Below are 12292 nucleotides of genomic sequence, written 5' to 3'. Positions count from 1 at the left end.
AGCCTCAAACACCATAGTGTTCTCCTTCATATGTAAATCTCGTGATTAAAAAAGACCACTGAAAAACAGGCGAATCAGAACATAACACCGACTGTGACGCAACAGTCAGGATCACTACGCCCCCCCAACATTTGCATAAACCCGCCCTTGTTCTAAGCCGGCCGAACCATCAGAAGCTCTGCAGGTATTGTAAATAAACAAGCGCGGACAACAGCGAAAATAACACAATAAATGTTATGTTCCAGGCCGTGCAGGGGGTGTGAAGTGCAGGGATGGGTTGGTGTCTGTATTCAGAAAGGCACAGAAAGCAAATAACGCGAGCCACTAAAGGGACATGGTTAGCTCCTTGCTAGCGGTAGCCTGTTACAGTACATACGATTTCACTCTCAGTAAGGAGAGATGAGGATGATGGCGAATGACTTACAGATCCTGAGCACCACTGACAAGCATCTGATCTTGTGAAATGTGTGGTAAGTACTGTTGCTCCATAATGTAAACATAGTTTGTGTGATCGCGTCTCTTGAAAGTGAACTATAACGCGATCGATGGATCGTTCAAAAGCAGTTTCAATGCCTCGCATATTAATAACGGCTCCCTGATGCCCGCGTTTTATATACAGTATAATTACCCGACGATATAACTGCGAGAGAAAGTATTTAAATATATATTTTCCTCCCTGTGCTTCCTTCTTGCTGATGAGCCGTACTGTGAAACAGCCAATCAGAGCAGAGCTCATTATTATTCATGACCCTGCCAAATAAGCCAATAACAGACCGTTTCATTCTAGGCAGAAATCCTAGGGTTGTAAATGGACATGTAAAATCGTTTCTGGAGATTTTTTGCCCTTACCTAAGCCACATACCTTCTGTGTAGATATCAGAGAACAATTTAAAATACTGTATCAAATGCATTCTATGGCACCTTTAAAGATGTAAATGGTTGCTATGTATGTTATTTCTGTTAGCTTTTGATAATTAACTATTCACTTACACTCGCATCCTGGATGTTCCCTTTGCACAGAATGATTTTTAGTCCCTCTTGTGTAGTTTTTCTCTCAAGAACAGTTAACCCTTCAGAGTTATCTGATCTGCCACCATAGCTTGAGGTTTCTCCTCTCCAGTGTGCTTGTCCTTCAAAGTCTCTATAACCACGACCTTTGGGGTCTTCAAATCCTTGGTTTCTTTGGCCATAGTTTCTATGGCCATGACCATGACCACGACCATTTCCACGATGCGCTTGTCCATTGTTACTATACCCATGAGGTTTGATTTGATGAGGGAAAGTCATTTTAGGGTTATATGCAGCAAACTCCTTCCTGACAGCTTGAGTCATGGCATTCACTGTACTGCCATTATTGTCAACCAAGTGAATTTCGGTTAATGTGCTATTGGAGCCTCTGTAGTTATGATCATCAATGTAGTCATGCACCTCCTTGGTGATTGATTCAGTGCAAAGATCAAGAGGACAACCAAATATCCCCGAGCTAATAACTGGAATTGCAATGGAGGAGCAGTTTTTGCTTGACGCCTGGTTCAGACTTTCCCTCACAGCACGTCTCAGGCGTTGCTCAGTGGTACGTCTGTCTGAATCACTGAAGCGAGGTCCAACAGCGTGCACCACATATTTACAGGGAAGACGACCAGCATCAGTGATGATAGCTTCTCCAGGCTTCAGAGGCCTATTTGCTTTTGTGTGTTGGTCACAGGTTCGCTGCAGACTTGGTCCAGCAGCTTGGAGAAGTGCTAAAGCTAATCCACCAATGTGCTTCAGATCTTCATTAGCAGCATTAACCACAGCATCAACATTGATCTTGCAAATGTCTGCCTTCCTGACAGTAACAGTTACTCCACCTGGTATTCGGACCTCACAAGAGACCTGGCCAAAGTCTTCAAAACTAACTTCAGTAAATTCCTCTTCCTTCTCTTCCAGCATATAATCTTCCTGAAGAACCACCACAAATCTCTGTTCCTTCAACAGCATTGACAGCATCATTTTACCCTGCTCCAAGAAGTACTTCTTTGCTCCTGCCTTTTTAATGATCAGTGTGTCCCTGTAGAGACCATCTGCCAAACTTTTAAAGAAGGTCAGAGCTGGCTGGACAAATGTACGCTCTCCAGACAGTTTGATCCAGGGTCTCTTTGAATCAAAATTCACTTTCACCTCATCAGACTTAATTAAATGCTGCCAGTCTTGTGATTTTTTGCCTTTTATTAATTCAAATGCCGCATGTGATTTGACACGAACGGTTTCTTCAATACTAGTGTGTTCCTCCATAAAACTTCTTAAGTTCTCACTGACTTCAGTCACTGGTTCTCTGAATCCAGTCACTATTACTTTGTCTCTCTGTGAAATGTGTATAGTCACAGATGTTTTTTTGGAAGTATTGAATAATCCGTGCAATTGTTTTTTTAGTTCCAGCCACGCTGGCATTTGAAGCACACCCTGATCTTCTACATTGAGCTCTTTGTTTGTGAGAACTGTATTCACTCTCTTCTCTGCCTCAGCAAGTGCTCTTTCTGTGCTTCCAATCACAACAACATCTTCATTTTCAATTGTGTAGATAGCTCTTATTCCATGAGATATGAAGAGGTCTCTGGACATTTCATCACAATCCATTGATCTCAGAAACTCCAGGATTGAACGGTTAATCTGTAAGTGCTTCTGTTTCATATTTATTTTCTTCTCAAGGACCCAATTCTTGAAGACAAGAGTTTCTGTATGAAGACCTGATAAAATAAGTCTGTTCATATTTTTGTTGTAGTCAATGTGCAGGTCTGGAGAAACAGCACTTTTCAGGCCATCTTGTTCAAGCAGAGAGTACATGGCAGGAGAAATCTCTATGTACTCTGTCACACTGTTCCTCTCTCTCGCCATTTGATTTGTTGCTCTCTCTAAAAATTTCTCTATGATGGGTTTCAGTCCAAATATCTCATGGGTCATTCCTGTCAGTGTCAGCACCCCTTTAGAAGGATCTGTATCTATGAAAACCTGATCTTTCACTAATTTCTTAATATCACTCTCCACTTTTGACCACAAGACCTGTGACACGGACCACTCAGATGTTGTGTAGTTTGAGATGATTTTCATAAAAGCATCAATGGCATTCTTACTCCAGCCATCAGCGTGTCTTCTGGTAACTCCTTTCTGATTCAGTAATGCTGGATCAGGACTAAGCAAAACTTCAGGTTTGTCCATGTTTATTTGGCAGAAGTGTGAGTTCATCTGGTCTTTTATGGAGGAAATCTGCTCTTTCTTGAGGATGAACTCCCTGATGGCAGGATGTACACGGACTGTAATGGGTTCAGGCAGCTTCAGATGGGGTCTTTTGCCACCATATAAGATTGTATCCAGTGATTTAAAGTAGGGATATATCTTGACTGGAACATCACAGATGTTATTCTCTTGCTTCAACACTCTCTCTTTGGCTGAAAAAGAATAAATAAATGCACTGATGTTGACAAAATGAGGTAAAGAAGTGTTTATGAAACTGTAAAGTTACTAATATGTAACTGTAATAGAAAAGACTACCGGCAGTTGTACGTGTATTTACCTTCTTCCTCCTTAAAATTAATCAAGGCTGCTTGCTCTGATGGAATTGTGATAACTTCCTCTACTGGACCGCCCCATTTCTCAAAATACAGTTCCAGCAGCATCTTGTTGTTGTTGGCCTCAGCTGGAAGATCCTCCACCCGCACACATGTGCTTCTCTCCAGTGCACGGGCCCTCAGATTATTCTTCTTGAACTTTTCATGTGTCCTGCTCTCCTCAAGGAACATTCCTGCTGCTGTAAGAAGTAATATTTTACAGAATGTGCCAGACACATTTAATCAATTGACAATCTGTGTGCAACTGTATGTATCAGCAAAGTATTAAAACTGTCATATAATGACAGTGATGGGAAGCTTGATTCAGTTGGATTCAATGAATCAATTTAAAAAAATAATCAGGTCTTTTATGTCGCCACATAATGACATCATTAATACTTCATGCTATCATCCCTGTAGGTGAATACATACTCAGACTGTATATACCAAGATGGTTTACTCATAGTCATATTCTTATGAATATTCATATTATTCATGTTCATATTATTATGAATAGAAGAAACTGCAACATGCAATATGGTGGAATAAGTCCCGCCTCCTTAACAAAAGAGCCAATTAGTAAAGTCATTGCATCACTGCTGTTAGAAACTCCTGTTCCTACTGAAACAATCTAAAGGATTATATCTAAAGGATTATAATCTCTATATGGATTTTATTTAAAGCTCAAAATAAAATAAAGTAAAATAAAATAAACCAAACAAACTATCACATGGGGGAAACAGTCAAGGGCTTGTGACAAAAAACAATAAAATAATAATAAAAACCTGAGGTATGACACACAAAGGGAAAGTTAGCCTGGGTATGACACAATACCTACAACAAGGCAAAATGCCATAACAATTTGGCACAAGTCAAAGCACACAGGGAGAATTTAGAATTTAGGAGTAAGGTAACAAGAGAAAGCAGATGGAGCAAATTAACTACACTGTAAAAAGTGATAAGTTGACTTAACTTAAAAAAAATCAAGGAAACCCCTTGCCTTAAAATTATCAAGTAAATAATAATAAAAAAAAAAACAATTTGACAATTCACTTAACTTAATTTTTTTTCATTATTATTTACTTGAAAATTTTAAGGCAAGGGGTTTCCTCGATTTTTTTAAGTTAAGTCAACTTATCACTTTTTACAGTGTAATAATAAGATAAGAAGGGGGAAGTGTTAAGACATTATAAAGGAAGAAACATGGCATATAGAAACAAACTTTACAAAAGGCATGTGCTCACACCAAACTTGACAACACATGACAAGATTGCAGCCTCTAGTGTCAGTTGCTAATACTCCTCTTGAGATCAGGGGAGTGAGGTTTAACAGCATAGATCTTTCCAGCTGGCCACCGTTATGTAGGCAGGACAAAACATTGATATATCCACAGTACATAACTGACATCATTAGACATCATAGGATCAGGCCCATAGCCAGCTATGAGGTCACTGAGGTGAATTGTTCATGTTCAAACATAAAATTTGTTCTCTGAATGACTAATTTGCATGACATGTATAATTCAGTTTTGACAGTATGCAAGAATGTTTAGCATCCGTGGTATGAAAACGATCGCTGCGAGACACTGTGGAGGCTTGAGAGAGTTTAGGGATGAGGGAGCAGCCTCCGTGTTGCCAGATCCAGCGTTTATGAGCGTTTTCAGACAGTCTTTTCCACTTAATTTGACACTTTAAAAAGTTAATAAAGTAGGAGGTTGCAATTTAGGGTTAGCTTTATCTTTATCTTATCTTATTTGCAAAAGATCTGAAAAAAAATTAGTTTATGTTTGTTTTAATAGCAATATCTGGCAACACTGCATTGCCAGCACTTAAAGTGACAGTGATCAAAAAAGCCCATGGACAGGTTATTGCTGTCAGGATAGCTCATTCGGTAAGGGAAACGCAAAAAAAAAAAAAAAAGAAAAATCATGATATTATCTGTGTGAGAAACATTATCAACACTGTCAAAAACAATAGCGTTTAATATTAGTACACAGATCTGTAGAAAAAGGGCTCTTGATCGCTGATCGATTGCTTCAGTCTGTTCCTGTCTGTTGTGCTGCTGAGAGGTTTGCAATTGTAGCTTTCTCTCTAGAAATATGGCACATAGTCTTAGAGTTCGTACTTGACTAACTGGGGCCCAGGTCATGAAGCAGACAGACTGGCTAAATCGACCGTCTGCTAGCCGCCTCACGTCACAGAAGTCAGTTAATTCTCAGCAAATAGAGACTCTTTCACCTATCACACTATAGAGACTGTGTCTAGAAAATACACTAATATACAGAAAACTAGAAAATACAGAAAACGTCCAAATCAAATTAAGAGTAACAATTTAATTGATGTTCAACAAATAAAAAATGTTTACAATACAGAGAAACAATTGATAAAACTTGGCTTTCTGAATATCAGGTCCCTAAAAGCACTTTTTGTAAATGATTTGATCAGTGATCATAACCTAGATTTGCTCTGTTTGACAGAAACATGGCTAAAACCAGATGAATACATTACTTTAAATGAGTCTACCCCCCAAGATTACTGCTATAAAAATGAGCCACGTCCAAAAGGTAAAGGGGGAGGTGTTGCTACAATTTATAGCAATATTGTCAGTATTTCTCAGAGGGCAAGCTTTAAGTATAACTCGTTTGAAATTATGGTGCTGCGTATAACATTATCTAGAGACACACGTGTTAATGATAAATCCCCTGTGATGTTTGCACTGGCTACTGTATACAGGCCACCAGGACACCACACAGACTTTATTAAAGAATTTGCTGAGTTAGTACTGGCTGCAGATAAAGTCTTAATTGTTGGCGATTTTAATATCCATGTCGATAATGAAAAAGATGCATTAGGATCAGCATTCATAGACATTCTGAACTCTATTGGGGTTAGACAACACGTTTCAGGACCTACTCATTGTCGAAATCATACTCTAGATTTAATACTGTCACATGGAATTGATGTTAGAGTTGTTGAAATTCTGCAGCAAAGCGATGATATCTCAGATAATTATCTAGTCTTGTGTAAACTCCATATAGCTAAAGCTGTAAATTCTACTCCTTGTTACAAGTATAGTAGAACCATCACTTCTACCACAAAAGACTGATTTTTAAGTAATCTTCCTGATTTATCTCAATTCCTCAGCATATCCAACAGCGCAGAAAAACTTGATGTAACAGATGTACTCTCTCTTTTCTAGCACTTTAGATACAGTTGCTCATTTACACTTAAGGAAGATCAAAGAAAACAAACATAACCCCCTGTATTTATTCAATAGTCACTAAATTAACGAAAAATAAAGCATCAACAGGTGTTGGCATTTCCCAAGATAATGTCAAGATAATCAGTAATGATTTTATGAACTACTTTACTTCCAAGATCGATACTATCAGAGATGAAATTGTAACCATGCAGCCGTCAGCTACAGTATCGCATCAGATCAGTTCCACTGAGGAACAATTCCACTCATTCTCTACTATAGGAGAGGAAGAATTGTATAAACTTGTTAAATCATCTAAACCAACAACATGTATGTTAGACCCTATTCCATCTAAACTACTAAAAGAGTTGCTTCCAGAAGTCATAGATCCTCTTTTGGCTATTATTAATTCATCATTGTCGTTAGGATATGTCCCCAAAACCTTCAAATTGGCTGTTATTAAGCCTCTCATTAAAAAAACACAACTTGACCCCAAAGATCTAGTTAATTACAGACCGATCTCAAATCTCCCTTTTCTGTCAAAAATACTAGAAAAGGTAGTATCCTCACAATTATATTCCTTCTAAGAGAAAAATGGTATCTGTGAGGAATTCCAGTCAGGATTTAGACCGTATCATAGTACTGAGACTGCTCTCATTAGAGTTACAAATGACCTGCTTCTATCATCTGATCGTGGTTGTATCTCTTTATTAGTTCTACTGGATCTTAGTGCTGCGTTCGACACTATCGACCACAACATTCTTTTAAATAGACTAGAACACTTTGTTGGCATTAGTGGAAGTGCCTTAGCATGGTTCAAATCGTACTTATCTGACTGCCATCAGTTCGTAGCAGTGAATGAAGAGGTATCTTATCGATCACAAGTGCAGTATGGAGTACCTCAAGGCTCAGTACTAGGGCCATTACTTTTCACGCTTTACATGTTAACACTGGGAGATATTATCAGGAGACATTAGCTTTCACTGTTATGCTGATGATACCCAGCTCTATATTTCTTCACGGCCTGGTGAAACACACCAAATTGAGAAACGGAATGCATAGTCGGAATAAAAAGCTGGATGACGAGTAACTTCTTACTGCTAAATTCTGGTGTCAGATTCTTAAGTTAAGTTCACTTAACTTATTTTTTTATTATTATTTACTTAATAATTTTAAGGCAACAGGTTTCCAAATTTTTTTTAAGTTAAGTCAACTTATCACTTTTTACAGTGTATTTGCAATAGTTGGACCGAGGCTATGGAATAACCTTCCATAAACCCTCTTTATCTGTGAAAGCTTCAAATTCTGTCTATGAATTTAAAACTAAATTGAAATCTTATTTTCTTACCTTGGCTTTTTAAACTTTAAGTTTGTAGGCTATGCTAAATTATCTTTTGAGTTTACTGATGTTTTTTCTTTTTACTGGGTTTTTATTTTATTTGTACAACATTATGGTCAGTTGCTGTTGTGTTCGTTGGTGCTTAATAATTACAAATACCCAAGGGAAGATGTCTTTCACTATTGTAAGTTAATGTTGTTAAATAGAGAAACAAAATTATACATTTTTAAAATATTTATAACTTCTAGCGCATTATAAGAAGAGCAGGAAGAAGCCCTTTTAGTGGTGAGTGATATTAATTTTAACAGCTGGGCTGTTGCTGATTTGTAAGATTATTGTTCGATAATATTGTTTAATTTATGTACATAATTTTTTTAATTATGACGTGTGCATTGTGTTTATTTTTATTTCACGAGTATATCATGCGCGTCTTTATACAGTGTTTGATCGCAGGGGGGGTTAGGGGGGCCCCAAAGCTGCATTAGGCCAGGGCCCCGCAAAGGCTTAATCCGCGTTAACTGGTTATCACTGGTTATGTCTGTGAAGGTTAACAGCTGGGAAAAAAATGGCATGTTTATATTAGAGCTGTGTAGCAGCAGCATAATATACAGTAAATAAATCAATAAATCAATAAATCCACTGCTCTCTCGTCTCCTCTGAGGCTGGGACTCTAAACAGTGTCCTGTGCTCATCAGTGGAGCCAAAGACAGAACAGTTAGCATGCTTTGCTTGAACTTTAGCCATGGTGTTAGAACTGGTACACCATTGTCGCTTTGCGAAAACACAATGACGGTATTGTGGGTGGAAACTTGCAGATTAAGAGGAAGTAATATTATAATAAGATCCCCCTTCTATGTCACAGTGAAATCTGAGCTTCTCATTTTTTCGTAAGCTTACAGAGAAAGGCTTACCAAAACAAAGTTACTGGGTCGTTCTTTTTCACATTTTTTGAGTTGGTAGATGGACCCGATTATACCATTTAAACATGAAAAAGTCAGATTTTCATGTCATCTTTTAGTAACTCATGGATAAGTGCTGACAAGAAGACACAAATTGCTTCAAATGATGCAGCCTAATTTGGTAAATTGGTTAATAAGGTGCACTAAAAAGAACCAGTTCAAAATAAAAAATTGTCTCAATAACTTGTCGTCACTAATTAAAAGTCAAATTTTCCTGTAAAGCTAAATCAAGAAAACTAGATCTAAATCTTTAACTTTTTCCTTTTCTTTTTCTTTTCTTTTATGGGGAAAATATATCATAAATTACATGACACCTTTTATGCATATACACACATTTAAAGGGGTCATGAAATGGAAAATCTAAATGTTCTTAATTTTTACACATGTAAGATTTGAACCTATATACTGAACCTCCAAAAACTTTTCCATAGCCTTCCCAAATATGAAATATAAAGTAGCGCCAAGAATTTTGTCCAAAAAGGTGAAGCAAGTAGGTATAATTATTTTTAATCTTACTTTTAATCATCAGACCACCATTTAATGCTATCAAGACACCAAGAGTATAATTGTTTGAGTGGTGCTAATAAAATCAATGACTATTGTGCGATGATTGGATAACTTCACAGCAGTGGGTGTTTACATATGTTTCTGCAAATGGTAACGCCCCTTGAAACGGAGCATTTTTCACAAAGAGTGAAACTGAGAATGGAAAATTATGATATTTAAAATTATTTTAATTATTTTAACAAGATAGCAACAATAATTTTATGATAACAACAACAACAACTAGTATTATTATTAATATTACTATTATTCTGTGAAAATGTAAATGTTATTATGTAAATAACAAATGCAAATATATTTTTTTATAGGAGTAGAACAACTTACCACTGGGATTTTTAAAGGTCACAACTGCTTTTCTTAATTCTGGTATTAATTCCATGCTAAAGTCATTTTCAGAAAGACTGCTGATGTTCTCCACCAAAAGAGTCAAAACATCTTGATTAAAATCATCTGGAAGGTTCTCTAGGACCACAGCACCTGACCCTTCAGGTTTCTTCACATCCACATCAGTTTGCAGGACATCTTTAAGAAAATTAAAAGAGACATGTTTAAATCCCCCTACAGTTAACTTACCCAGTACATATAAACTGATGCCTTTACCACTGAAGAGCTAATTATCAGAATTAGTAAAATAAGATAATTATAATTAGTAAGACAATAGTAAGATAACCTAACAAGTAAAAAAGTTCACATGCGCATACGTCCAAATGATTTACTTACTTGGTTCCTGATATCCACATGCCTGCTCCATCTGAAACCACACAAATGCAAAGTGATTACTTAAATTGAAAACATTACCAGCCAACTTCCTACAGCAATTCTAAAATGTATCTACATCTCAATCATAAAAACATAATATTTAAATACTGAATGTTCTTATAGGCCACTATTCATATATAGCAGTGACTTGATGCAATTTGTTGGTCCTAAATTTGTATTTAGACCACTCACTCTTTGTCCAGTGCTGTCTGCCTGTTTCTCCACATCACCGAGTTTGCACACTTTTGACTCGATTTGGTGACTGGTAGTGTTAATATAATTTTTAGCCTGGGAGAGCACGCCTTCTTGTCCTTGAACACAAACATCAGATGCATCACAACACATCATTTTCTTATGTAAATGGAAACAGTTAAGTCTCTCTACAAAGCATAATACAGGATTACTTAGTCACTACCAAAGTGATATCTTCACCAGTGAAAAGGAACGTGTTAGTCAGTATCAGCAATAACAGTAAAATAACCCAACCAATAAAAGATCACATGCATGTAAGCAGCCAGAGACAAAAGTCCACGTTTTACTTACTTGGTTCCTGATATCCACATGCCTGCTCTGTCTGAAACCACACAATGTAAAACATTTATGAGTACATACATGCGGAATGTTACCAAACATGAAGAGTAAGTTCTTTGCTCTCCTTTTCAACAAAATAAAGACATCAAAAAAGCTGTCACTGGAGGGTAGAAAAGCTGTCACTGGAGCGGTACCTCTAGTTACACTTTTGTATGTTTTAGGTACCAATATAAACCATTTAGGTTCAAAGGTGTATCTCTGAAAAAGGTACCACCCCAGTTTCAGCTTTTCTACCTTTATTTTTATACGAATGTACCATAAATAAAATTTATATTTTTATGATAGACCATACTGATGTAATCTAAAGGGATTTATAGAGCTACAATTATGCATTTTGTAACAAGTCTTACTATACTCACCTTTTGCCCAGTGCTGGGTTTGTACACTTTCAACTTGATTTTCTGATTGTCAATGGTGATAAAGTGTTCTACCTGGGAGAGCACACGATCTCGGACTTAAACACAAACAATCAGACTTAGTCAGATACAAAACAACACTTCTCTCTCTCTCTCTCTCTCTCTCTCACACACACACACACACACACACACACAAATAGAGGGAAATGTTTATTTTTATTATTCCTTTTTCCTTTTTTTTGCATGTTCCATGATTTTTCAAAGCGAGGTTGGTTTCTCTCTCTCTCTCTGACAGTGTTAATACCAGAGTAATAGTGCTATAGTGATATTTTTGTAGTTTTGACAAAAACGCATGGCAAAATCTCAACATTTATATTACATTTTAATAAATGTTCGGAGTTAATGTTATTTTGTTCACGTTAATAACTTACTGTCAGATGATTTGAACAGAATCGTAGCAGAGTTGCTCCCGTCGTTATATTGCACGACGCAGTCTCCTCCTTGAGATTTCTTACTCTGAAAGTAAATATGAAGTTTATTTTTCAGACCTTTAGCATTTTTAGTCTGCCAGTTTCCTTCCACAATGATGGGATGATAGTCGTCCATAACGATTTGTCTGGTTAATGAGGAAATGACTTGCGAGTCACTGTATATAGATGATACACGCCCTCCTGCTTATTTTCACTTTTGCTTCTGCGTAAACTTATACCGTGTATCATCTGTTGACACCAATAAGTGCTTAACTTACTGTACGGCAGCTAATTACTTTATTATTAATTTACAGCTAATTACTTTACTTTTGTATCGGATTGCGTGTAAATAACCCTTTTTTGTTGTTGTGTGTTTTTGTCGGTTTTCCCCCAGCAACTTTGTGTGGTAACACTGCTCTTCACCCAACAGATGGCAGTATAGCCTCATTCTGGCTGTCTGATAACACTGAAG

General features: G+C 37.0%; 1 protein-coding gene across 1 annotated transcript in view; it reads right to left on the bottom strand.

The window, feature by feature from the left end:
• Positions 1-12021, bottom strand: part of LOC306865855 (uncharacterized protein) — a 29911-nt gene extending 17890 nt beyond the window's left edge. Inside the window, exons 1-8 of the mRNA XM_079410681.1 lie at positions 11782-12021; positions 11354-11448; positions 10947-10977; positions 10596-10714; positions 10365-10395; positions 9969-10166; positions 3551-3784; positions 991-3425 (exon numbers count right to left, since the gene is read on the bottom strand). Coding sequence (XP_079266807.1) covers positions 991-3425; positions 3551-3784; positions 9969-10166; positions 10365-10395; positions 10596-10714; positions 10947-10977; positions 11354-11448; positions 11782-11956 — 3318 coding nt within the window. The 5' untranslated portion in view covers positions 11957-12021. The remainder of the gene's footprint in view (positions 1-990; positions 3426-3550; positions 3785-9968; positions 10167-10364; positions 10396-10595; positions 10715-10946; positions 10978-11353; positions 11449-11781) is intronic.
• Positions 12022-12292: the final 271 nt, after the last annotated feature.

Source organism: Barbus barbus, assembly GCF_936440315.1.
Source record: "Barbus barbus genome assembly, chromosome: 47".
Classification (NCBI taxonomy): Eukaryota; Metazoa; Chordata; class Actinopteri; order Cypriniformes; family Cyprinidae; genus Barbus; species Barbus barbus.
This window is presented reverse-complemented; position numbering and strand designations above follow the sequence as displayed.